General features: G+C 48.9%; 1 protein-coding gene across 1 annotated transcript; it reads right to left on the reverse strand.

Moving 5' to 3' along the window:
* Positions 1 to 1,372: 1,372 nt before the first annotated feature.
* On the reverse strand, positions 1,373 to 21,149 carry ETS2 (ETS proto-oncogene 2, transcription factor). The gene is made up of 10 exons (XM_043873967.1): positions 20,832 to 21,149; positions 16,273 to 16,344; positions 12,925 to 13,036; positions 11,573 to 11,692; positions 11,049 to 11,249; positions 9,151 to 9,234; positions 7,747 to 7,971; positions 6,442 to 6,705; positions 4,680 to 4,798; positions 1,373 to 3,530 (listed from the first exon to the last, which is right to left on the reverse strand). Exons 2-10 carry the CDS (start codon positions 16,342 to 16,344, stop codon positions 3,315 to 3,317), a joined length of 1,413 nt encoding a protein of 470 aa, XP_043729902.1. The 5' UTR covers positions 20,832 to 21,149; the 3' UTR covers positions 1,373 to 3,314.
* Between the last annotated feature and the right edge of the window lie 6,753 nt (positions 21,150 to 27,902).

Raw genomic sequence — 27,902 nt, forward strand, 5'->3', positions numbered from 1 at the left:
TCTCTTTCATTAAATCAGACATCAAAGAGATTAGAAAACACATAAAACAATGCCATTGTTCCTTTTTTGGAAAGTTATTTTTCATAAAAATGTTAATATCAGTTGTTATTTCAGAAATGTTGAGTCGTATTTTAAAATTTTCTTTAATTTCTAATATAGTTAACATTGATGATCAGTGATGTGCTGTTAAACATATTTCAGCTCCCTTAAAAGGGTTGGTGGGGAGCCCTAATTTGTAGCAGATGCTGATTTTTTGTTTAAATAAATGTATATTTATTTTTAGCTTCACTGGGTGGGTCTTGGTTGCTACACCGAGGCTCTCTATAGTTGCAGCAGTCAGGGGTTATCCTCAACCTGGAGTGCGTGGGCTTTGGTGATTGCAGCGTGCAGGCTGAGGAGCTGTGAGACACCAGCTTAATTACCCTGAGGTGTGTGGAATCTTCCTGGGACCAGGGATCAAACCCGTGTCCACTGCCGTGGCAGGGGGATTCTTATCCACTGCACCACTGATGACATGCCAGATGCTAATTTTGGTGGTGTATAACTGCTTTCATCCCAACCAAGTCCCAGCTACCAATACCTCACTGATGCAGCATTGGGGAGAGGCCCACACCATCAGCTTGGGTTAGCCCACGGCGAGCCAGCTCCAGCACACCTTGGATATAATCCCTCTAAGGTTCTGGAATCTTCACTAATTCTGGAGAGTGGAAAGGAGGTCCAAGAATGAGTTTGTGCTCAGGCGTCCCAGGACCACCACCCTCATCTTGGTTATGTCAGAACTCCAGGGGAGTCGAGGCCTCAGTTACAAAAGTCCTTGAGCTTCCAATCCTAAGGTTCTTCTTTAATTTGATTTTTTAAAACCTGTTTATTTGGGGTTTTGGTCGTTCCATGCAGCATGTGGGATGTTAGTTTCCTGACTAAGGGTCAAACCCACACCCGCTGCACTGGAAGCAGAGACTTAACCACTGGACCTTCAGGGACGTCGCTATCCTAATATTCTCAACAGAAGCATCCTGAAGTCTCTTCTGTGAACACTGCCAAAGCCCAGTTGAAGATAAGATACCCGAATCTTTCTAATCTCTCCTTGAAAACCTTTCTCTTTAAGGAACACTTTTTGGGAATTGCTTCAGGAAGGTTCACAGTTGGTTCCAGCCTGGTCCTGATTTGCTGGGGGAGGGGTGCATAAAGTCAGTTCACAGGGGCTGTGACCTGAAGTGGCTGAGTCACCGAGGGGCGGCCCAGTGCTCTGAACCCACCGCCTCCGCGCTGGGGAAGGGAGGCAGAGGGGCGAGGCATGAAGGCTCTTAAAAGGAGGGATTGATGTAAACAAAATACTTTATTATTTGAGAAAGAAAAGGCCAGATTACAAAACTTTGATAGATAAGTCCTGTTTATTATCATGCCAAAGGTTTACCATGGGTTTGATTTTCCATGACTCTTGGGTCGAGCCATGTAAAATTGCCAACTCTGGATAAAAACAGACAAATACTGGCAAATTCATGCGGTCAAAGCCCATATAAAACGAGCGAGCGGATGGCTGATTTTTTTCAGCGGCAAGATGTTCCCAGCCGCTTGTCTGTTGATGTTATAAACAGCTGTCCGGCAGATAAACAGGTCTTGCTTGAGAAGAACATCCTGTGCTTAGCGATACTGCAAACGGTCTTGTGTGGGTACAAGAGGCAATGGTCCCCCTTCTGGCTCTCCTCTGCTCACCCTACCACCCAGTTCCCCTCGTCTCATCACATGGAGGATTTGTCTTCAAAGACCTCACCACTGGTCCCCCTACAATGCTAGTGAAGACTGTCTGACTTGGAAACCAACGTGATCGTTTACAAAAGCCAGGAACACAGGGTGAACCAGGGGTTCCTTCGAAAGGACTACAAAAGTCTCCATCACAATGAAGACGTTTTCTTCACATGAACGACCCCAATGCCTTCTCTTTCCCACCTTGCTGACCCTCTTTGCCTCTGGGCTTTCTGCAAGAAAATAAAAACTGTGGACACCCAACAGAAAGGAGCAGCTTGGTGTCCGGAAAACCTGAGACTCCACAGGTAAAGAAGATGGGACAAAATCAGGCTCCACTCATGTCCGAGAGGTTCATTAATTAAGCCTCCCCTCCCCCTGCACCTTCAGCTCTGTACTTTAGGCGCTGCAGTAAAAATAAAACTTTCTTACAAATTACATTATTTTTTTCCAGTGAATTACTTTTGCAGTAAAAATAGCTGCTACATAAATCCCTCCTGATCTCTGAAAAGGAGTCACATATTTCCAAAAATAGTATTCCTATTTTAATCATACAGCATAATTTGGGGCGTGGGGGTGGGGCTCGGGAAGGAAATGCCTGGTCAGGGGAGGTGAGTCGCTGGGGGAAACACAGTTGAACTAAAAAATAAAGTAAGTTTTGTATATAAACTTATTTCAAGGCATGCATAGAAATGGAAAACATATGCCATCTGTCAAGAAAAATACTGCTTTATAGCTTTTACATTACAATTAAAGGAGAAGCAGAGAGGCCAGGAGAGGCCTCCAGATAATAACTTTAAGTTTCTTATAAAAATTCCCAAGTGTACAAAGTCCTTGCCATAGATAATAACCCAGGCAAAACAAAACAAAAAACAGGAATGAACCTTCTTAGACCTTATTCCTGTAGGCATATTAAATGTAAATAATACACACTTTACAACTTCTCTTAATCTGCTCCGGCAGATTAAATGTTCGCAAAAGGACGCCAGTCAGTGCTCTTAAAAACCAGCGAACGTAGCAAAATGCCATCTGCATTCCTATTTTCACATACAGTTATATAATTATTTTAAATTACAATATACAATTTCTGTTAAATAGGTCTGTTAGGGGACTCTGATAACAATTACAAGGTTACAGTCATATATACAAACTAACTTCTGAAACATCATGTGTCTTTGCCCCCTGCTCCCCCTCAGAACCAAAGAGAGCTCTTGTGTGATTCCTGGCTGCAAAAAGGCAAAAGAAAAAATCCAAGAAGTGTGCGTCCGTGACACGCTCGCTCCTTTGAGAAGACCCAACAGCCTGAACGATCCTGCCACCACACAGCCCGCTCAGGGCTAGGACGGGGGCCTCAAGCTTCTTCCTGGGCCATTCGAATGGAATAGCATCATTAAGTGGCGGGTTCCCGGCAGCAGGCTTTCAGAAGTGAGAAACTGTGCTGCCTTCAGCGAAGAACCGCGGTGTCCGATGGAGTAAGGCCACTGCTTCCAAGAGGCGTGCCGGATGCGCCGGTCCGGCCTTTCAGAGTCCTGGGACGAGTCTCAACGGCCCCGCTCCCGGCCCGGGTGGGCTCAGTCTTCCGTGTCCGGCTGGACGCCCAGGATGGCGTGCAGTTCCTCGGGCGTGAAGCCCAGCAAGTTCTGCAGGTCACACACGAAGCGGTACACGTAGCGCTTCCCCGACGTCTTGTGGATGATATTCTTGTCGTAGTAATAGCGCAAACCCCGGCTGAGCTTCTCGTAGTTCATCTTGGGCTTGTTTTTCCTCTTTCCCCACCTGCGGGCCACCTGTGGCGGGGTATGGGAAAGAGTGCCATTTAATTCCGCGATTGAAAAAAAGCACACGTGTCTCCCTCGTCCCAGCAAAAACCATCGCAATAAAGAAAACTATCCTCCCATCAAAATAATTTTTAAAAAAAGAAAGAAAGAAAAAGCACGCCTTTTTCATCACAACACTGTAAAGAAAATTATCCTCCCATCAAAATAAATTAACTTTTTAAAAAAAAGAGAAAGAAAAAGCACCCCTTTTCCCCTTATGACAATTTGGACGCATGCTTATTGAAGCACCAATGGGAACGCAGAGATGCCGTCTGCCTTCCCCCTCTGCAGCCCTGGCTATTTATCTGGGGATGGAGGGACAGGCAGATGAGGGAGGCGGGTCCCCCGACCCACAGCCCCGTCTGCTGAGGCTTCTCCCTCAGAAAAACCTTTGGGAGCCTAGGGGTTGGTCCTGAGACAAAGGAAAGGCTATGTGCCCCCACCTCCTGGGTTTGCACTCCAAGACCACCACGTCCACAGCCACTGAAGTGGGACGGAGGCCACGTGACCGTCTGCATTCCTCAATGCCTCTGTCGCCCAGGGTTAGCGGGGAGGTGACGCACCACACCCCACAGGTGCCAGAGACCAAGGGCGCCCCTTGCGCTGACCGTGACGGGCTGGTAGGGGACCTGCCCTCAGCTTTCTCATCCAGACGGGCTGGCACAGCTCCGCCCACCTCAGCGGAGGCCTGGGGCTCAGTATCTGCCCCCCCACAAGGGAAAAAGGCAAATTTCCTACGACATGTTCCGACGGTCAGGCAAGTGCCTCAGTTTACAGCTTGCACCTTTCAGCTCAATGACAGAGCAAGACGGGGAAGCCCGACAGTACCGCCTGCACAATCCATGCCTCAAGAACCCCACGGACAGAGGAGCCTGGTGGGCCACAGCGCATGGGGTTGCAGAGAGTCGGACACGGCTGGGCCACTGAGTACAGCATATTAAACTGTGTATCATCGCAATAAGGCTCCTAAAGGGCCAGAAATGCCTCCTGCAGAAGAAGTGCTCTCATTTGTATATACTTGGGACCCGTTTCTTGCACCCGGGGAATTGGGTTTGCAAAGCCCAAGTGATGTGATCAGGTTTGAGAACCCCAGGCTTGAGTCCCCAGGTCTGGACGTACCTCGTCGGGGTCAGCGAGCTTAAACTCCCACCCGTCCCCCGTCCAGCTGATGAATGACTGGCAGGACTTGTCGGAGAGCAACTCTAGAAGAAACTGCCACAGCTGGATAGGCCCGCTTCCTGCAGGGGAGAAGGGGGTGGGTTAGACGTTCTTAAACACAGCAAGGCTTTAGAGTCACTCTCCTGAAGCAAGAACTTTGAGATCAAGTGGTATCAAGTGGGTATCAAGGTGAAGGTGTGACGCTGGGTGCTGGGGACAGCCTTGGATGCTTTAATGGTAGGAGGCCAGACCCCAAGGTGAGGGCTTCTTCCCCACGCCTCTCCTGCTCTTGGGAAAGAGATCACTGGGCTTGGTCTTTTTGGAGGAAAAAAAAAAAAATTCTGGGCCAGCATCTCCTTGGCATCAAAATCCCTCCCTCTGTTTAATTGTTTCTTATGTAATAACTTTCAAGGTTTATTTCTAGAAACACCTCGTGGGATAGGGGTGGGGGTGTTAGAAGGGGCCTTTCAACACAGGGTGAGGCATGTCATTCTCGGAACCCCACGCGTAGCTTTCCGACCGGATGACAGTGGCTAAATTGCTTGATCCAAGACTCAGGTTACTGAGAGGTCACTGGGGCACCTAGGGGAGTAGCCAGGGCCTCAACACCTGTTCGGTGAGGTAGATGCTTTGCAAAGTGCTCTCCATATACTTTTTCTTGATTAATATTCAGAACCGCCACCACCTTGTAAAGTATGACTGCATTGATATTTCAAAAATGAAGAGGGAAAAGATGGGCCCAGCAGCCGTGTGGCTCGCCCTGGATCACAAGCTCATCCAAGAGCCATCCCCCAAGCCACAGTGACCACATCGTGGGTACAGCTGTGATCTGAGTGACCACAGCCAGCATCCTCCAAGCCCACTTCCCTGTCTGTGAAATGGGTCAATACCAGCCATGCTAGGCTGCCCTGGGGTCCCAGTATGGTCCTTGTCAACCACAGAGCTGGCAAGACAATGGATGGTCACTAACGTTAAAACAAAAACCCACCCACACTGTGGCTGTTTCCCTTCAGATCAGGCCCTCACGCCCATGTATGAAAATGATAGCCATTTTCACTCTGAGTAATTTCCATGGCTGTTTGTTTTACAGGACAGAAAAGAAACGGGATGCCTGTGTATTCTTATTTTAGCCTATTGGATTTTTTAAAAGCAGGTATTTTTTTAAATTCCCAGTGGCTCCATATGGTCAAACTATGGGGAAAAAAAAAAAAAGCACACTGAAGGACACAGAAAGCAATCCAAAAAAAAAAAATCCTCATATTTTTGCTAAAGTACTGGAAATATCTGGTTCTAAAAACAGCTTTAATATTTGTCCCCGCCTAGAATAGCTGTTACCCAAAACTTCAAAATAAGATGGATTTGAGAAGCAGAAGAAGGTAAACAGTCCCTGTGTTATTAGAACCCGGCTCTGTGCCCCTTCCCCTGGCCAGGCTACAGTCTCTGAAATTCCAGGTATGGCTGAGTCAGAGCTTCAGCCTCTACGGTCCGTGTCCCCCGCTGTTCTCCTCTCCTTTTGGGGACTGGCCAGGACTGACCAGATAAGGGAGCAGCCTGGGGATTCTCACCCACTACGCTGAGCTCATCCCTGTCCATGTGGCCTCTTTCGGATGCAGGGAGACGGCTCGCTCGGCTTAAGGATGACACTGCACGCATTAAACCTGGAGCGCCAACTCGAGGTCGTCCAGCGAGAAACGCCCTTGGTAAACAAGGCGGGTGCACGCACCTGTGAAGCCGGCCAGCACGGCCGCGGGTATAACTGGTTTGCCCTGCTCCACCGGGTCGCTCCGGTCCTGGATGTAGTCCTTGAAGGACATGGTTGGCTTGCTGAGGCCCAGGGACTGGCTGCAGTCGTCCTCGAAGCTCTCGAAGGAGGGTACCCGCTGCACATCCAGCAGAGACGACTGGCTGTTCCAGGACTGCAGCAGCGACTCCGAGCTCTCGAAGCTGTCGCCGCCAGTCTCTGCCGAGTCGTGGTCCCTGGGTTTCCCTGGCAGACACAAGCATGGGCTCTGACCCCTCCAGGATGACGCAAGGTCAGGCACGACCACCGACCCCTCCGGGCGTTCACCCTGCCGGCCCACAGCCCCTCAGGTTTCTCACTGAGCCACCCGCTCCTTATGAATAAACACGCTAGGCAAGCGCCTCTCCCATCAACTGCAGGACAGAGACATTGTGTAGCTCCTAGCAGAGGGCCGCACCGCATGGGAAAGGGCAGCAATGTGCGTGGATCTCAGACACAAAGTGAGCAAAAGCCCAACAAGAGAACACTTTGTATCCAGTTCAAGAACTGGAAAGACAGTGATGAGAAAAGTCAGGACAATTGGATCTTCTGGGGGTAGGGGGAGTGCTACTGACTGGGAGGGGGGATGAGGGAGCCTTGTGGGGAGCTGGCACCCTCTCAATCTCAATCTGGGTGGTGGTCACCCAGGGGTATTTAAGGAAAAAAATCCAACCCGAGTTTAGTCCACCGCACACTTGCGAGTGTGTTCAGTAGCTCAGTCATGTCGGGCTCTTTGCGACCCCATGGACCATAGCCCACTAGGCTCCTCTCTGTCCGTGGGATTCTCCAGGCAAGAATACTGGAGTGGGTTACCATGCCCTCCTCCAGGGGAGTTTCCCCCACCCAGGGATCGAACCCAAGTCTCATGTCCCCTGTACTGCAGGCGGAGTCTTTATCACTGTAACACCTGGGAATACGCATTTTCACCTCCACCAAGACATCCCGTCACCTGCCTACACTGCCTCCCCCAACAGCCCACTGGGTGGGTGGAGGACTCCAGCCACAGGAGCAGGAACTCTGCTGGCTCCCCGACACCCCCGGGCCCCGGACCAGAGCAGGAGGCATGTGAGGAGTAAGCTCGCTGAGCATCGCTGCTGTGGCCGTGTCCCGGCAGTCCAGTCCTTGACCTCCCCCAGGGGCAAAGCATGGGCCAACTGATTAAGAAACTCAGGTCACGGTCTGACCGTGGCCCCGGGAAATCACACCCCCAGCCCCACCGAGAAGCACGCTCAGGAGCCTGGGTCTTACCAGAAGCGCTGGAGAGCAGGTTTAGGCTGCCGGCTGGGAAGTCCTGGCCGACGGAGCAGTAGTTGACGCTGACGGTGCTGATTCGGGCCTTGGGGAACATCTGGAAGTCCTGCTCTGGCCCGAGTGTGCTGGGCGCCGAGGACGCTGGACACAGGCCATCCAGGAGGCCGCCTTTAGGGTAGCTCTGCGTCTGCATGCCGTATGGCGCCTGCTCCACGCCGAAACCTACAACACAGGACCACGGACCACACAGCTGTTAGGAGGCATCGACATGATACCCAGAGACCCTACACGCCTCCAACCAGAGGGAACGCGAGCAGACCCACCCACTCCAGCCCTCCATGCGAGACCTCACTGGACACGCTGAGGCTCTGACGGGCAGTTTTTCTGAGTCCTCCTCTTATCTAAATTTCCCTAAAGGCCTGCGGCCTCTGGACCCTGGGGGCGATGCTGCAGGTGAATATTCCTAGTGCTTCCATGGGAGCCTCAGGACAACAGGGTCACTGGCTCTTTCGACTCCCGAGGAAACTAAGGTCCAGACCAACTAAGCGATCTGCCATCCAGCCTATGACCCATAACTGAGCATCTCCAGTCACCCTGACCACGCCCGAGGGGACCACCTTAAGCTACGCTCACCAGCATCAAACCACCAGAAACACCAACCCAAATTCCATAACATCCCAAGTTCAGAGCAAATGGGGTATTGCTGTTCGCACACCTCCTGCACCTGCCACCTTTCTCTATTACACTGATCTGACCCCGGCGATCAGCTCACTCTATTCTGCCCCCTCGAGTTATAAATTGCCTCGACCGATGCTGGCCAATGCAAAGGTTAACACTAGCCACCAATGCAATGTTAGATTTTCTAACAGCCCCACTGGAAAACTAAAAAGGCGCTGGCGAAACAAGTTCAAACATTTCACTTGACCCAAGAGATGGTAAAGAACCCGCCTGCTAATGCAGGAGACACGAGTCGTGGGTTCAGTCCCTGGGTGGGGAAGATCCCCTGGAGGAGGAAATGGCAACCCACTCCAGTATTCATGCCTGGAGAATCTCATGGACAGAGGAGCCTGGTGAGCTACAGTCTATAGAGTCACAAGAGAGTCAGATACGACTGATCCGAATGCATGCAAGAAATCCATTATCATTTCAACATGTAATCATAATTTTAAAAATTATTAAGGAGACATTTATACTAAGACTTTCAGATTGGTGGGCCTGAGTTTTATCTCACCGCACATCTCAATGTGGACCGGCAACAACTTCAAGTGACCAGTGGCCTGGACTTGTGAGTGTGATCACTGTGTGGGACACTGCAGGTCTAGACCCTGGCTTCGAACTTTTCGTGAATCTAACAGGAAGTCTTAGGACCAAGCTCTTAAGCGCAGAATTCATTGCACTGACCTAACGAATTGCTATTAATCCAATGAGGAACTGAGTTGAGGTGCGAATTTTCTTCATACGGATCTTCGGTCTTTTCTTGGTTTTCTGAAAAATTGACAGAGGAGACACAAAATTACAAATCGAGAGGTTTTAAACGACTCAAGAAAAAAAGGTTCCTTTCTGAATTACTGTTCTACGGTTATTCCAGCATAAAGAAATGAATTTTAGCTGCATACTTAATCCAATGGTGTTCCCTGTCATTATGTCTTTTAAAAGTACTAGAGACAGCAACATATTTTCCTAATAACTAGAAAAAGACTTCTAAAATTACTGCTGCCATTGGCAAAGTTAAATTTTCAATTGTATAATTTGAGCGATCTAGATGATGTATTGAATTCATCCATAGAGCCCACAAAGGGTTAAATGCTTATGAAGTACCCCCTTCACCAGGGGCTGGGAACACAGCAAATTAGGGACCTAGACAGATTCTCTGCCTGGTGATACTTCTGACCCATCATCTCAAACCCTAGGGTGTGTCCATGGGTGGCGAAAGCTATAGAGAGGTCAAAACAGTGCCACGGGCGTCCGAATGGGGACACGTGTCCAAGAACTTTAAAAGGAAAAAGTTAGCATTCTCTGTGTGAATTTACTTCTCCAAACACACAACCACACACACATCCACATATCCAGACACACGCACTGAGAAATGGCAAAATGGGTCCAACATGCCAACAAACAGATTCAAACAGAAACTTGTCAGATCAGACTTGTCCAGGTTCAGGAAAAATTTAAGGGTCCTTAGGTTTTCCTTCCCCTCAGAAGCCATAACTACAAAGAACTGGTCGGGAGGCCCTGAGATCTTTTTAAGATGCTGAGTATGTAATAGATGTTGAAACTCAGAGTTTAAAATCAATTGAATGAGAAATTTTCTCTGAACTCTACCAACAGGCTTATTTTCTTATATTTTTAACTTGAAGGAGTCCTATGTTTTGCTTTTTTTTTAACTCAATGTACTTTTTTTTCTTTTATCCAAAATGTGTATTGGGATGGTTTCCCATTCATCTTGACACAGGGTACGTTGAGCGCTGCTTCCATCTGAAAGAGCAGCCTTCTGTAAGCGTTGCTCTTCCTCCTGAAGGCTGGCCGAGGACAGCAGAACACTGAACACATATAACTACGGTTTGTGCACGGCTAGATACAGGGTGATTCTATAGCATCCTGGGCATTTCACATCCATGAAACAGGAATTGGGGCTCTGCACAAGGCACTTGTTCCTGTTTCCTCTTCTCTTCTGGAGAGGGATGAAGGAGATACTTTGCAAGAGGCCTGTGCTCATCGGGAGGGCGTCATGCCAGTAAGGCTTCATATATTTTTAACACTACTCTCAACGCTCTTTTTAGGTCTAAATCAACATTTTCTACATAAGAGTTCTTTTGCTTGAAGGCCAGTTTCTGTACAATATTTCAAGTGTGTAAAATGTACATCAATTACTTCTACATTTGTTTATAAACACAAAACAAAAAGTCTTTGTGGGATCCCATCTGTAGGGAAGAAAAACTATAAAATTCCCAGTTTATTGCTTTGGCTGGGGCCAACGTATTTCTTAAGGCTCTGTAAAGTGAGCCTCCAAACACGGGCATCCCAGCTCCCTGACATCAGAGCCACACGTACGCCTCCGACTCATAAGGTCTGGCGACGCTGAACACCTTGGTGAAGAAGGCTCCCGCCTTGTGGCTAATGCTCCCCACACACGTGCTTAAGTGGAATCAAAATCTATAATCGCCACCCTGGCGCCGACTCGTGCCAATGCCATTTTCGGTCCGTCTGCCCTCCATCACTGAATCACCGACCCGACAGTTAGCATGCACAGCTCCCCCATCACTCTTTCCCACCACAATCGCCCCGTCGCTCACAGGTACCTTTGATCATCTGCTCCAGATGCTCCCAGAGAATATCGCCCACAAAGTCGGGTGCCAGCTCCAGAAAGCGCTCCTTGCCAAGGTTACAGAGCACCTGTCCCGTCATGCCGAACCTCTGCAGGTTCACGTCCACCAGACTGAACTCGTTGGTGGCCCAGAGAAGCCACTGACATACCTGTTGCTCAGTCCACAGCCAGGGATCTAGCAGGGAGGGGAGAAAAGCAAGGCGGTGAGGCCAGACACACTCCTGACTTACCTGCAGAGCCCCGATGGGCACCAGGGCTCAAAGTGATGAGCCAGCAGACACCCAGGACGATGCTGAGGGGCTAACAGCAGTGCTGGAAGAAGTGTTCAGCGGGGTGGGTTTCGAAATAAAAACTGGCTCGGCTTCATGAGAGCTCTGCCCCTCTTTGCAAGACACCCTAGGCGCGTGCTTGAAATGATGCCATCTCAAGCTATGGCGGCCCGACGCCCCGGTCTAGCACAGCGCAGGGCAGAACGCGGCTCCAAGAAGCAGCACTTACTCTTCGGGATCCCCAGCCGGCGCTGCTCCTTTTTGAAGCCACTGAAGGTGGCTTTTAAGGCTTGACTCATCACAGCCTTGCTGCATGGGGTCAGCAGCGGCAACTCGCAGTTGGCTGAGTCTGAAAAACAAACCCCACGGGGACGTTAAGTTCCAGCTGGCCACAACACAGGGAGAACGGATGAGGGGTGGGGCGGGGAGGGAGTCTTAGCTCCTACGGAAGAACAATGAGCATCCTCAGTCTTCAGCATCACTCTCCAGAGGAGGGTAAATATTAATGTGAACCAAAATGGTTTCTGAATGAAACTGAGAAAATATATTATAATTTAATAATACATGTATTATTCTAATCATTATGTAACTATACTTCTTACAATTTAATAACTACCCTTATCTGAAAAAAAACTAAAGTAAAACTCGAGTTGAATTTTTGCCAAACTTCATAAAGCAGCAATCGGCGCCTAGGTAAGGCTTCTCTTGCAGGCCAGTCTTACATTTTTGACAACCGAGGAAGCTGCATGGTTTTTCACCAAAAGCCTTAAGGGGTTATAAATGGCTAATCTGGAAGCGACTTCCATCCATTAAACTAAGCTGCAGGCAAAGAGACAGCAGATGTCACAGGAACACACAGCACTTAGCACCTGGGATGTCAATTTGTTTGAAAAACAACCTTCTCTGCATTCCCTCAGCAATTTCAAGAATGATGAATGACGGTCACGTGACAGCACGCTTACGCAAGCACACGCGTTTTAATTAATTTTCTGGGCTGTATTCTTTAGCACTGACTTCATATGACAAAGTCATCTCTGGAATGTCTCCTGCTAACAACTCTATCATAGTAATCACAGAGGCATCACCTGATGTGCTATTCCTTTCAAAAGAATGAACACTGATATGAAGAACTGCAGGCACGAAGGCAGATGGGTAAAGATGAGCAGGAATACTTTGCTGCCCCAAAACTGGTGGTGGCGGGGGGAGATCTAAGCTAGGGACATGAACCTAGGATGAAAAGGTGGGGTGCACTCTGAGGTCCACTGGTCTGCATCATAGAGGGGACTGGGAGATGGGGCCTGGGCTGGCTGCAGAGTTGGGGCAGCCTACGGAGCCGCTCAGGGCCCCCTGCGGTTTGCCCCCAGCAGGGCGCCTCCTCTCCCTGGGGTGCATCTGGTGGGTGAGGACTTCAGAGTCACCAGCTGCATAAAAAAGAACTGTTTTCTCCCAGATCCCAGCCTCTGCCTGACTTTTCATACAAAGATTCAAGACAACAACAGGCATCCCTTACGAAGGGTCATCTATGCACTGAGATCCTTAGGGACATCATGCTCAATTCATCAAGTCTGAGTAACCAATTACCATGAGAAATCGAATCCAAGCCGGTTGGCACTTCCTGCAGTGTTTGCTCTTCATTTAGGGAGGGGAAAACCGCGAGCAGGGACCCATCAAAGGTGTCAAAGGCGGCCTGGCGCTGCAAAGGCAAGAGGGAAAGAAAACAGAAACGTTGGCATTTACACTTAGTTAATGACCTGTTTTAAAAGTGGTCCATGGGCAGCCTCACCAAGACACCCTGATTCAATTTGCCAGTTATAAAGCCACGCATGGAATCGACCAGTCGGTACTCTGAGCAAACTTCTGAGAAGATCCAAGTGACCCAAAGGATCTCTTTACTCTGGGTCACTTACAGGCACACCTTGGAGATGCTGCAGGCTTGGTTCCAGACCACCGAAATAAAGTGACTATCACATCAAAGAGAGTCACACAAATTTCCTGGCTTCCCAATACATATAAAAGTTACTCTTACACTATTACGTGTGCAACAGCATGATGTCTAAAAACCGTGCACATACCTTAATTAAAAAATACTAACCATCATTTGAGCCTTTGTAATCTTTTTGCTAGCAGAGGGTTTAAACTATGTCAAAGATTCCCAAAATGTGACACAGAGACATGAACTGATCAAATGCTGTTGGGAAAATGGTGCCAATCAATGCCAGGCTGCAGGGTTAGCACAAGCCTTCAATTTGTAAAAAACTCAGCATAGCAAAGTGCAGTCTATCAAGGTCTGCCTGTCATCAACCACAGAATCAGAATGACCGGGAATTTACTTTTAATGGCCTAATCAAGTTAAATGTATAAGTTAAGCAAACAAACCTAAAACCAAGAGAGTCTTATAACAGTGCCTGGAGGGACTCAAGAGACCACCTCAATCCAAACACCTGGCCCTTCTCAGCTAAACGGGTGAGACACGCCGGCCGTGTGCATAAGGAAAATGACTCTCATGCTGTTGTAAGCTGAAACTAACACAACAATGAAAAATTATCCCCTAATTAAAACTGTGATAAATCATAATGGAAAAGAATATTTTTAAAATGTACATGTATATCTATGTATGTATGTGTAAATATATATATATATATATATATATATGTATAACCAAATGACTTTGCTGTATAATAGGAATTAACAACAATGTAAATCAACTATGTGTGTATACAGGTAACTGTGTCTTACTTTTTGCAACCCCATGGACTGTAGCCCTCCAGGCACCTGTCCATGGAATTTTCCAAGCAAGAATACTGAAGTGGGTTGCCATGTCCCCCTCCAGAGGAACTTCCAGACCCAGGGATCAAGCCTGTGTCTCCTGCCTCTCCTGCCTTGGCAGGCAGATTCTTTACCACTGCACCTCCAGTGAAGCCCTACAATATTTATACTTCAATATAGAAGGAAAATTAGTAAGGGGGAAAAAAAAGAAACCAAAAAAATGATTCTTGGCAAAAGAGCTTCAGCTCACTGCAGTTAAGACAAAAGGCAGGGAAAGAAAAAAATCAAACAACAAAAATCAAACAAAATACATATGAGAACATTCCTTAAGATTTAATTTTGTAAAACTGTAGTGTATCGAAAAGGTCACTCCTTCACTGCCTCCCATCACCTATGAAGGGGAAAGATTTCCAAAGAAAACAGATTTAAAGTTAAACTACCTACAATTTAGGAGAAGAGACATACATAGAAAGATAAGCCTGGAGCTGTGAGAATTTCAAATACAAATGGAACAGCCTGTACTGTAAGACTCATTTGTAAGTAACAGACAAAGGCCTGATTCATCATTGCCTAACTTGTGGAAGAAAAACGTGAAGAACAGCTATATTTTTCCAACATAAGCTGGACCCATGTCATGTGTAATACAGTGACCCATTTGTTGAGTCAAAAGTGTGTAACACATTTACAGATCCAATGGTTGGTGTGCTTTCTGTTTAGAAATGCCGAACAGTGAATGACGCATGACATAAGAGGGTAGGCAGAAGCTGGAGCTTGGCCCAGGGATGTTGGCGTCCAGCCCCCCAAAAAACCCAAAGCAGGGATACCCAACTGCCCAAGACCTACAGGGGGGCGGGGGGCGGGTAGAGGCCAATCATGCACGTATGAAATACTCATCTCGACTTATAAAATAGCTTATAGCAATGCTAATTTTGGTGACATACCCGATAGATTTTTTAAATTCCTGGCGTGGAAGCCTGGCGTGAGGCAGTCCAAGGGGTTGCAAAGAGTCCTACAGGACTAAGCAACTGAACAATAAAGCATGGCCCAGGTGACTAAGAAGTGCCTTTCCTTTCCTGACTGCCTTTCTGTTCTGTTTTTAAAACCAAGAAACCACAAGACAAGATAAATTCCCGCTGGGTATTTCAACACATCAGTTTCAGCAAGAGTGGTTTCTTCTCCAAGCCCAGAAATCACACAGGCATAAGCTCTTCAAGTTTATGGGAGAAATTTTCTCTAGAGGTGTCATTTCAAACTTAATATTACTGTAATTTCTTATATGGTTTCTGCCAGGCCACAATGAAAACGCCTGACCAGACTGAACAACAACAAAAACCTCACTGGCTTGAAATTTGATCAGTTTCATGATACTCTGGAAAGACCTATGTCAGTTTTTGCCTCCTGGGGTTTGATCAGACAAACAACCTCCTAACGATAGAGAAAAGCGGAACATGCCAGAGACACAATATTGTACAAAACACTACCAATCTAAAACCACTGCTTCTGAGACATCTTTACCACAGAACACTTAAAAAAAAATCAAATCTGTCTGTCACATTTGGAGAAGGCAAATGGCAAATCATCAGTTTGTGTTGCTAAAGAATGTTCCCAAAAGGGAGTGAGATAGAAGCTCCATGAAATGTTTATTACCAGGGAGGAGGCTGTTTAATCTGATTTTCTCTTTGTTTTTAAACAGCCGCAGTTGTCCCAGGAAGGACAGACTGCCTGAACCCCACGGGCACTGACCCTTCTGATGGGAGCAGGAACAGCAGCCAATAATTGGGCCTGCCTGCCTCCTCTAAGCTCTTTCAGCTCTTTCTACTACTTGAGGAAACTTCCTGGGTGGCTAGAACAGATACCTCCTCCAGTTCTCTTGAGAATTTATAGAACATTCCACCTGGTAGGAGCCTCAGAAATCAACTACCAAGGCCTCACCATCCACAAACTGAGTGGTTTCCTTCATATCTTGGAGGATAAGTCAAACACACACCAGAAAACCCATTTAACAGATGAAAACACTGAGACCCAGAGAGATTAAGCAAACAGTCCAGAGTCACACAACCAGTCTCACAGCTAGAACCGGTCTCCTGGGACCCAATTGTTTTTTCCCTCCTAGAAACTGAGTTTTCCAATTTTTTAAGTTTCTATTAAGACTCGTTCACTCACCTTGAGTGTCCCTCTGTAATTGCTGGCCACAGGGGCCACCTGGTCCATGTTCTTGATTCCAAAATCATTCATCTTTAAAAAAGAAGAAAGAAAAATTAAGAGTTGAAAGAAGCAACAAACCAAGTTGATTGTTAAGTCCACATCCACACCTCAGCTCAAGTGCTCCAGCCCTAACAGGTCATTCAGAACCGAATGCCAGGAATTCTTCTCACAAAGGTGAGGCTACTCAAGGAATTAAATGATAATGCCGCCTGCAGAATTCCCTTAGGATCTGAGGCACACAGATAAAGCTGCCTTCCGGCTGGCTGGCATAGCAAAGCTGGGGGCCTGGGTCCTTCCAGGACAGGCGTGGGGAGGACCTGTTTTTCATCGCCAATTTCAAGGTCAGCTAGGGGTGTAGGAGCTGTTGGGGGCTGTGGGCCGGCTGCCGGGCCGTGGACCACCTCCTGCGTTGCAAGGGGCAGTCAGCTCAACCTGGGAACTCCAGGGCCAGCCGCCATAGCCGCTCTTGGGCAGATCCAAATCCTGGAAAGCCCGCTGGAAGACCCGCCTCGGAGGCCCCCTCCCCTCTCCAAGCTCAGGAAGCACAGAAAAAGGAAGAACCTCGTCTTGAGATCAAACCCTCCTGCATTATCTCAGATTCTCCAGTGTGGAGCACACAAGCTCAAAATACTGCATTTGCGGGCTGCTCAGCTGTGCGTTTCTTCGAGTTAAGTAATTCCGACTGCGGACCTGCCTTACTTGCTTGGATGGCCTAGGCTTTTACCTTGGACCTACGCTGCCCAGCGTGGTAACCACGTGTGACTCCTGAGTGCTTGGTCCTGGGGACTAGGGCGGACTCAGATGTGCTTGCCCTCGATTTCAAAGATTTCACAGCGCAAAGTCAACTATCTCAGTACTGACTCTTGTGTTTACTGCGTGTTTACGTAATATAATGAATGTGTTAGGTTAACTGAAATTAATTTCGTCTACTTCACGGTATTTAACTGTGGCTATTAGAAAACTTAAGAGCTACATGTGTGACCTGCGATTGGACAGTTCCCTAAGTGACCTGTGATTTGCTGTAATCAACTGAAAACCTATCTGGGGCCCTAAAACGTTACTGTTTGCCAGGGTAGGTTAAATATTAGCACCTGAGAAAAGCACTTAGATAATCCTGCCAGAGCATTAGATGAAAAAAAACAGAGCAACTGAAGCTGATTTTCAAATACCCTGGGAAAGCCCACCCTCCTGGCTTCAGGACAGGGAACTGGAGGTCTAGAATAGGAAACTTCACGGGTACCTCTCACTGCCCGTTCTGAGGTCTCCACTGGGTGCTGCTACCTGTTTCAACCAAAACTTTGAGTAATTAAAACATTGTGCAATGGATAAGGCTGACTAGCAGAGGAAAACAGCATATTTTCCTGTAACTACTTAATTCGAGTTTGTCTTTTCTTGTTTTCTCTTTATGGTCAACATTATGGCTAAACCAGACCCGCTAAGGACTCAGCATACAGACACACACACCCCCTGGCTAGAAAGGCAGTGTGGGAGGAGATTCCCTGCCACAGGGGAGGCCAAAGGCACGGGGTGTGTGTGGGGGGTGTGTGTGCACGCTCAGTCATGTCAGGCTCCATGACCCCGTGGACTGGAGCCCGCCAGGCTCCTCTGTCCATGGAATTTTCCAGGCCAGAATCCTGGAGTGGGTTGCCATTTCCTACTCCAGGGGATCTTCCCAACCCAGGGATGGAACCCGTGTCTCCGGCATTGGCAGGCAGATGCTTTACCACCAAGCCACCTGGGAAGCCCCCCGGAGGCACTGGGGGTGGGGAGAGTTGTTAAAAATCTCTGAAGGCAGGTCATCATCAGGGTGGCCAGTGCAGGCTGAAAAGGTCTGACAGTAAATAATGGGGGGTAGGGAGAGGGTGGGGTGTTGTCTAGGATCAAAAGGGACTGCGTCTGCTCAGAATCCCCACTTGGTGAATCCCGTCATCCACAAACAATCAAAAATCAATATACAGTATGGATGACCACTGGCCTGGTAGGTTCCTACTTGCGAAGGGCTAAGCCTGAGCTGGGGGACCACACCTTGCCACCTTACTCAACAATCTGACATCCCTGAGAGGTAGATGTTAAGCCATCTGACAGAGAGGCTACAGAGACACCCCCCCCCCCACCCCAGGACTTTGCCCAGGATCACAGGGCTACTGCGGGGGTGGGGGTGGGGGGGCTCAGGGGCATAGAGCAGACCAAATCCCCTTGGGTGTATGGCCCGACCTCCTGAGCTCTGCCTTGAGCCAGGATCCCCTGAATGGTGAGGCCTGGACCCTCCTCCCAGCAGTGAAGAGCAGAGATCACACACTGATACCATTAGACTAGGCTCCCGCTCTCGACTTTTCAGATGCAAAATGCTCCTTAATGTGAGAGCTTTATGCCACTGATCTGCATGAACGAAGCCCTGTCACCTGTTGATGACATCAGCAAGCCTCAAAACAGGAGATCAAAATGAAAGGACATCTTGGGTGTCATCAGTTACCCATCTCCTTCTCCTGACTTGCAGACTTTATTCCACATCCTTGAGTTTCATGGAGATGGGCCGAGAATAGATGTGGAAAGCCACGGAGCAGCCCGCCTGGTTTTTGAGTACAAATTCTGAGAGGAAAGGCAATCTGCCACTCCCATATAAAGAGCTGTAATTACCAGCTGCGGAACAGAATTCTTGTGTTGTCCGGTTTTTAATTTGTTTAGTAAAAACCATGTAGAGTCAAAGTGCTCTACCAATGGTTTCTGGCAAACACCTAACTAATCAAATTTAAGTTCCTCTGTTTTACTCAACAGGTTCCCAGGTGGCTCAGTGGTAAAGAATCTGTTTGCCAACGCAGGAGACCCAGGTTCAATCCCTGGGTTTGGAAGATCCCCCCGGAGAAGCAAATGGCAACCTACTCCAGTACTCTTGCCTGGAGAATCCCATGGATAGAGGAACCTGGCGGGCCACAGTTCATGGGGTTGCAGAGAGTGAGACGGGACTTAGCCTCTAAACAACAGTTCTACTCAACAGGGCTTGTGAAGATAGCAGACAGGCCAAATCAGTCCACATAAGTCAATTTCACATTCAGGTCTTTTTGTGGTTGCCCTATTGATCGCTGCTCTTGAGAAACAACAGGAAAAAAATGGGTAAATGGCAGGCATGTTCAATTTTAAAACAAGTAGAACTTGCCCAACAACAGTACCCTTATGGGAACAAGTGATTGCTTCTGCGAGATTAGAGCACAGGTTTGCATTTAGACAAATTGAAAAAGAAAAAAAAAAAATCAAACCCTAAGCGCACTGTTGAAGATTGGTTTTCTTTTTCGTTTGAAAGCTATCAATTTAGGGAGAGGAATGACTAATCCCAGAAATGGGTGTTTGACTATTTCCCTTCGGGACACACAGTGCGCTAGTTTACTGTACTATGATATTATTCAGAATTTTAATAAACCTTAACTTAGAGATTTATCTCTGGGATTGGTGGCGGTGTGGGATGGCAGACAGCGCACAGGCGCTTCCACTGCACGGAACAAGATGAATCTCTTACCGGTAAATTAAAATAAATTACCCCTATCTCCAATGGGGGCTGCTCATTTCTTTACTTCCTAAATAAACTGCAGGTCAAATACTATTTTAGGATACCCTACAATTGAATACAGGCCAACACAAAAGTCTTGAGTGCTTAAAAAAAAAAAGCCATATACGCACAAACGCTGTTACCCCTTCGTCCAACATGCTGTAAGATCGCAAAAATAGAGGCAGCCCTTCGCACCCATACCCCCATTTCCGACATTCTCCCCACGTTCACCTCCCAGCACCGAGGGGCCCGAATGCAGAGGTCCTGGGGAGCCCGCGGGGGTCTCCGTAGAGCCGCCGGACCCTCCCCGCGCCCCGGTCGTCTGCCGCCCTGGCCGGGCCCCGGACGCGACAGCGCAGGTGACCGGGAGCGGGGGTGGGAGCCGCAGTCCCCCAGGTGTTCCAGGCGCCCCGGATCTTCCCGGGCCGGGCGCCCTCCGGTAAGTCACCGGCAAACCGGGGCGCGCCAGGGCCCCTCAGACACCTTCTCTCGCGTCCCCCAAGCCCCCTGGCGAAATCAGGTTTGCCGGGTGCCCACCGGCAGGAGCCACCCCCGCCTTCACGCCCGTGTTTCCTTTTAAAACAAAAGCAAGTGAAACGAGCCGGCGCGCCCCGCCCGCCCCAGCCGCCTCGGCGACCCCAGGCCCCGCGGCCCAAGTTCGGAGCCGGCTCCGCGGGTCACGGCCAGGCCCACCCCGAACCCTGCTCGCCGCCCACCCACCTACCCCCAAAGCCACTCGGCCACCCCGGGAACAAGAGCCCCAAGCGGACCGATACTGGACGCGCGACCCCAGAATCCCACGAATAGTCGCCACCCTGCCTGCACCCCAGCTGCGCCCCGGGGATCTGGGGCGCCACCCGCGTCCCCAACTCGGTTCCTGGGTTCCCTGGGAGAGAAGTGGGCGCCGGAGGGCGCTCCCCGCCCGCCGACCCCCGCCGGACCCGGGCCACCCCGCCCGGCCAGACCCCGCTCTTACCTCGCCGCTTCCGGCAGGGCCGCCGGGGGCTCGGGGCCCAGGCTTCCTCGGTGCTAGCCGGCAAGCGCGCGGGCGCGGGCGCGCGAGTGGGGCGCTCGGGGAGGCCGCGGGGGGCGGGAGGGCTCCGGGCGCTCGGGGTTGGCCGGGGCGGACCAGGGACGGCGGGCGGGCTCGGGGAGATCCGGGAGGCCGGGGCGGGCCGGGGACGGCGGGCGGGCTCGGGGCGATCCGGTTGTGGCTGCACCGCGCTCTGCGCCGCCGCCGGAGGAAGTAACCGGCCGGTCCCCTCCGCCGCGCGCTCTTCTGGAGCCGGGGTATCGGGGGGAGGAGGGAGGAGGGAGGGGACATCGGGACAGGAGGAGGGGCGGAGGGGGAAGGGAGAGAGGAGGAGGGGCGGAGGAGGGGGCCCGGCGGGGAGCCTGCGCGCGGAGAGGAGGGGCGGAGGGGAGGGGAGGAGCACGGAGCCAGGGGCGGAGCCGGACCTGTCCGGCAGGACCTCGCCCGGCGCCTGCTGTCGCTCGGCGGCTGATCTCCTAGGGTCGCTACGGGCCTGGACCTCCGACGTCCGGCGCCCCGGGCAGTGTGTGTCCCAGGAGCTCAGGACAAATCTTTCTTATATTTCTTTCCCGGATCCGCCGCTTTAACCCCCAAAGGTGCCCTGGCAGGACCGGAGTAGCTAGCTAGCGCTGGTGCCACCGAGTGGCCGCGGGTCTTGGTCCACCGGGGGACTCATTCTAGCCCCATTCTTGGACCCGCTTATGGACTTATGATTTCCGATCGTTTTTATTCTGAGCGTTCTGTCGTGAAACACGCTGAGATGACAAAGGTACGAAGTGGACCCTCGATCGGTCACGGAGTCCCCCTGCTCCGGGAAGCCCCCCCGCCCCAATCCTGCAGCCTCGTGTGAGTGGCGCCCCTAGAGTTGAGCGGTGCCTTGGTGATAACCAGCCTTGGCTCGGCTTCCCTGGACTGTGATAAGTCATTTCAGTCGTGCAGACTCTTTGTGATCCCATGGACTGTAGCCCGCCAGGCTCCTCTGTCCATGGAGTACTCCAGGCAAGAACGCTGCAGTGCGTAGCCATTTCCTCCCCCAGGGGATCTTTGAACCCAGGAATTGAACCGGCATCTCTTACATTGCATTGGCAAGCGGGTTCTTTACCTCTTGCGCCTGGACTAATCCTCCGGGATAATTCTCCAAGGCCTCATTGTCCTCGCTTTAAATATGAGAGAATTGACCCTTAGGGCAAATAACTTGCCCAGTCAGAAGACGTATAAATGGGAAATTCAGGGTTGAAACTCCAGCTTATCTGACTTCCAACTATGGTAAAAACTGTCACCAGTACCTCCCGTTTCCATTTTTAGCAGGAAATACTTGAGTCTCTGGCTAGAAATGTGCACATTTCCGATTCAGATCAGATTCTCAATATTTTGGTGGAATAGATTCCCAAAGGTGGGTGTAGAATAAAATATCTCAGCTTAGGCAAGGCCAGGGACTGGAAGTTGGTGCATCTCAGAGACCGCAGTGCTGTGAAGGGAGAGGGAGACGGGCCTCACTTCTCTGTTGCCAAGGTTCCCGGTTTCCATGGCAACTCTGAACCCAGGAGTTGTTCAGATAATTGAGATAGTATTGCACCTTAATGTTTTCAGGTACCTGAGGGTCTCTAGGAATCGCCATTGCATAGGTCAGAGGCTGGGTCTATCCAGCTCAAACCACCAGGAGAAAAAATGATTGATATTTTCAGCAGATTGAATTGATTCTAATGGTTTCTCCGTGTACATTCAAGCCTGGATCAGAAATCATAGATAGATAGATCAGGAAGGAATTTCATAAGTGGTATACAGATCCATAATAAGTTACCATGGAGACATGAAGAGTATGCTACCTTTTTTTTTTTTAACTATACCAGAAAATACTGACTCATTCAGGCTGCAGTTTCAGCTAATAGAGGGACTTTCCCCCTAGGCTACTGAAAGCATCTGAGAAACTTGGAAAAGACAGCCATTAGGTCAAGTTCAGTTGCCCGGGGTGGGGCTGCCTTGTCCATAGCAGCTGCTCCCATGTCCATGGGTATCAGTGCTAGGTGATCAGGGGCCCCTGAGACCTCAGGGCCCCTGCCCCCTGAGACCCAGTGATCTTTGGGAAGACATCTGTCTTCCTTGAAGGGCTCAGAGAGGAGGGACGTTTCCAGCACACCTGAGCAGAAGGACATCAAAAGAAGGGTCACAGGATTTTGAAGACAGTCCGCTCACGACAACCATATTTCCCTGTGCTCCAACTGGCTAAACCTTGGGGCGGTTCTCAGCTGTATAGAAGCAAGGGTGATTATGCCACCTATGTCATAAGGCTGTGATGGGAGCTCAACACAGAGCCAAATTTGCAAATTTGTCCAGCACCTGGTAGAGAGAGGTTCAAAATGATGTAGCTAATGCGTGTCTTTTTCCAAGCTCCCCTCTGGGAGCATTTTATGAAAAATCCTTTAAAATATGTACATCAATATATGAAAAAAAAAATCATTCCTACCCTCTCAGATATAAATACATGAAAACTTATAGAAAGTAATCTAGGCAGGAGCATAAGTGCAGAGCTGGAAAAAGTACAGCAGCTGAGAGAAGGAAAGGAAGCTCAGGTTACACACACCTTGGACTCTTGACTCCCACCCAGACCTCTGCCCCTCCCTGCTCCTCTTCCCAGGAGCCCTGGGCTCAGCCAAGCAGCCCCCTCACCCTGGGTCCTACTCAGTAACTAACCCCCTCTGTGCTTGGCTGGGTCACCGGCCTGTAATTAAATGGCTTATCCTGGTTCTGGGGCCGTACCGGGGTTCCTAACACTTTTTACCTTCCAGTTATTAGTCGGTTTCCTAGCTACTCAGCAGAACTAAAACCCAGCATGGCTGCAGCCTGTGATTATTCATTGACTATTATGGCTTGATTCATAAGGAACATCGGGTTTTCCAGTGAATTAAACCCAATAAAAGTATGACCCTTGTGCTTCAAGATCAAAAGTCAAAGGTGTTAGAAGGAAATTAAAAGTTGGGATGTGCTTGGGCTGAAATGACCAGATACACCATGTCAAACTGAGTGTAGGAGCAGCCTTAACTCTTCCTTTAAGAAAGAAGGAAGCTCATTGAAGACAGGAAGAAAGAGGAATTATAGCAGAATGAATGCATTATAAATACTAAATTTCTAGAGAGTAGAATGCACATAGAGTTCTTTAGAATCCAGACGTAATTATTTAAAATGATTAGCTTACCAAGTCATCCTGTAAAAACCACCACAACAAAAACACTTCCTTAGAAACATGTCTGTATTTACCTTGAAATCTTAATCAATACGCAATATACAGTTTGAAGTGGTTTCCAGCTGCAAGCTAAACAGACGTCCTGTGGTCTGAAGTATATCATTTATTCATTCAGCAAACACAGTGTCAGCTGCTGAGAAGACAGATGAGTAAAGGCTTAGTCCCTGCTCTTGAAGAAGTAAAAATGAAGTCCACAGTTCTGCAAATACCATACACAAATGCAAGACTTTGGAAATCCTAGAAGGGGGTAGGCAGTGGAGGACAAAATGCACTTAGAGATAGATATAATTTAATTCATTCATTCACTTTGTGGACAAAGGTCTGTCTAGTCAAAGCTGTGTTTTTTTCAGTAGTCATGTACAGATGTGAGAGTTGGACCATAAAGAAGGCTGAGTGCCAAAGAATTGATGCTTTCAAACTATGGTGTTGGAGAAGACTTTTGAGAGTCCCTTGGACTATAAGGAGATCCAAGTCCATCCTAAAGGAAATCAACCCTGAATATTCATTGGAAGGACTGATATTGAAGCTGAAGCGCCAATACTTTGGCCACCTGATGTGAGGAGCCAACTCATTGGAAAAGACCCTGATCCTGGGAAAGATTGAGGGCAGGAAGAGAAGGGGATGACAGAGGATTAGATGGTTCAATGGCATCACTGATTCAATGGGCATGAGTTTGAGCAAACTCTGGGGGATTGTGAAGGATAGGGACACCTGGTGTGCTGTAGTTCAGGGGGTCGCAAAGAGTCAGACACGACTGAGTGACTGAAAAAAATTCATTAATATCCTACCACTTATGTTTCCTTTACTGACCATTCACCTTGCAGTCACTGGGTCATGTCTGGCAGGAGTTATTCTACTGATACATGTTAGGGTCAAGGAACAGATGAGGACTTCCTGGTGCTCCAGTGGTTAAGAGTCCACCTGCCAATGGAGTGGACATGGGTTCCATTCCTGGTCTCGGAAGATTCCATATCCTGTGGAGCAACTAAGCCCATGCACCTCAACTACTGAGCTTGCCCTCTAGAGCCCTGCTCTGCAACAGAAGCCACCGCTCTGAGAAGTCCCTGCACCGAAAGTAGGGTAGCCCCTGCTCACCGCAACTAGAAAAGCCTGTGCAAAGCGCTGGAGACCCAGCACAGCCAAAAATAAGTGAAAAACAATTTTAAAAAGGAACAGATGAAATTACATTTTAAAGCGCCCCCATCTCCCCTCACCTCACACAGCAGATAGACACACGATGTGTATACCATGCAGTTGTCCTCTCTTCATGCCCATTTGCTGACACGGGTTCCCAGAATCCAGGCCAGCCTGGGGTGATCCAGCACCCTTGCAGCACCACTCGACCCCCAGTGTGGTCCCGCACTATTCGAGAGCAGGTAACTTGCTTCTGTACTTCTCTTTAGTCAATTCAGTTCAGTTCAGTCGTTCAGTCATGTCCAACTCTTTGCGACCCCATGAATCGCAGCATGCCAGGCCTCCCTGTCCATCACCAACTCCCGGAGTTTACTCAAACTCATGTCCATTGAGTCGGTGATGCCATCCAGCCATCTCATCCTCTGTCATCCCCTTCTCCTCCTGCCCCCAATCCCTCCCAGCATCAGGGTCTTTTCCAATGAGTCAGCTCTTCGAATGAGGTAGCCAAAGTACTGGAGTTTCAGCTTCAGCATAAGTCCTTCCAATGAACACCCAGGACTGATCTCCTTTAGGATGGACTGGTTGGATCTCCTTGCAGTCCAAGGGACTCTCAAGAGTCTTCTCCAACACCACAGTTCAAAAGCATCAATTCTTCAACTTTCTTCACAGTCCAACTCTCACATCCATACATGACCACTGGAAAAACCACAGCCTTGACTAGACGGACCTTTGTCGGCAAAGTAATGTCTCTGCTTTTTAATATACAATTTAGGTTGGTCATAACTTTCCTTCCAAGGAGTAAGCGTCTTTTAATTTCATGGCTGCAATCACCATCTGCAGTGATTTTGGAGCCCAAAAATTGGTCCCTTGTGATTGATCCCTGTGGGTATGAAGGCAGGACAACTAGATAGAGCAAGCCCGTGATCTTATCCTTTGCTAGGCCAGTCTCCCTGGGGTCCAGTCCCAGCTCAGCCTTTTATTAGCTGTCCAGCTGCAACCCTGGTAAGCTACATAAACTGTCTGGGCCTCAGTTTCCTTCTCCATCATTTGCATCATAGCCATGCTTTTCTCCTAGGGCCGCTGGACGATTATATGAGTTAAAGTTTCTTGAACTCTTAGAACAATGCCTGGCACATACAAGGTTGTGACAAACAAGCCAGAGCCCCCCTGACCCTGCAAGGGTTGATCCCACCATCCCCTTCGGCCACGTCTAATGACCGCCCAGTTCTATATTCTAAGCAGGATCTTGACTCATAGCAAGGAATAAGGTCAAGACCAATGCCGTCCATAGGCACTCATGGTTTCACTGTAATTCTCTGGCCTTTGGTGGCAGGATATCAAGGAATAAATACTGAATTTTAAAATTTGAGAAAAAATGACAGTTAATAAGTGAAACCAACTTCTGTTCTTTATAAGGAAACTGAAGCCTACAGAGGATCAATTTCTTGCTGTTGGTCCTAGGTCCTAGGACTGTTTCCTGGTGGACCTGGGGCCCCAGTCCAGGCCAGCTGCCCCCGCTGCCTCCCTGACGCAGTCATATTTCCTTATAAGGCAGTACTCTCAGAGTATATGAGCCGCCTTCAAAATCCACTGTGATATTAAGCTGCATGATGACAGCTCTAGGCAAGTCTGAGCAACAAAAATAGTAAGAGGGACCCGTTGTATTCTGAAGAATTGATAATCCCTAAATAAATGTGTCTGCAGTGTGAGTCAGATCTGAGGAGATATAGGATTTCAGAGTTGTGTGTGTGTGTTCTGAATCACAAAATGATTCCCACAGTACACGCTGGACTGAATGATGCTTTGAGCCTCAGTCTGACTATTTATCTTGCAAACTGGACACCGAGCTGCTAGTCTTCACACAAACGAAGAGTTAGTCACTGCTGCACCCGCCAGTCCAGCCAGCGATTGAGGAAGGCTAATTTACGTTGCCGCTTTTGGTGAAAATGTAAAACCTGGATTAGCATTTTAAAGCCCAGGAATGTGACAGAAGCAACACGAGAATAATTATTAAAACCGGGTATTTATGTTATGTCCGTTTGAAACTGCTCCCCTCAGGCTGGGACTCGAACCCAATCAAAACCCAGATTAGAATTTGAACCCTTTTAGTTGAGATCACACACCTGGTCCCAGGACTTAATGAGGCTCGGGTTCTTTATGTGTTAGCACGGAAGGAATTCCATGAAAGCCAAAATGATAGGTAAGAAGTGAATTTATTGAGAGAGATACACATTCCATAGACAGAATTCGGTCCATCTAAAAGGCAAAAATAGCCCCAGGAGAAACACATTCCACAGACAGAGTGTGGGTCATCTCAGAAGGCCAGAGGCCCTGAGATATGGGGTGGTTAGTTTTATGGGCTGGGAAAATTCATAAGCTAATGAGCGGGAGGATTGTTCCAACTACTTTGGAGAAGGAGTGGAGATTTCCAGGAACTGGGCCACCACCCACTTTTTGGCTTTTTATGATCAGCCTTGGAACTGTCAGGGCACCTGTGGGTGTGTCATTTAGCTTATGGTAATGCATTATCTTCCCTGCTGGCTCAGATGGTAAAGACTCTCCTATAATGCAGGAGAGTTCGGTTAGATCCCTGGGTTGGGAAGATCCCCCGGAGAGGGAAGTGGCAACCCACTGCAGTA

This window comes from Cervus elaphus, chromosome 19 (genome assembly GCF_910594005.1).
Source record: "Cervus elaphus chromosome 19, mCerEla1.1, whole genome shotgun sequence".
Classification (NCBI taxonomy): Eukaryota; Metazoa; Chordata; class Mammalia; order Artiodactyla; family Cervidae; genus Cervus; species Cervus elaphus.

Excerpts from the sequence above, each read along its gene's own strand:
- ETS2 (XM_043873967.1), bottom strand. The coding sequence starts at position 16,344 with ATGAATGATTTTGGAATCAAGAACATGGACCAGGTGGCCCCTGTGGCC. Across the intron at positions 11,250-11,572 it reads CCGGCTGGGGATCCCGAAGA|ATCCCTGGCTGTGGACTGAG; the intron begins GTAAGTGCTGCT and ends CCTCCCTGCTAG. Across the intron at positions 3,531-4,679 it reads AGCTCGCTGACCCCGACGAG|GTGGCCCGCAGGTGGGGAAA; the intron begins GTACGTCCAGAC and ends ACCCCGCCACAG.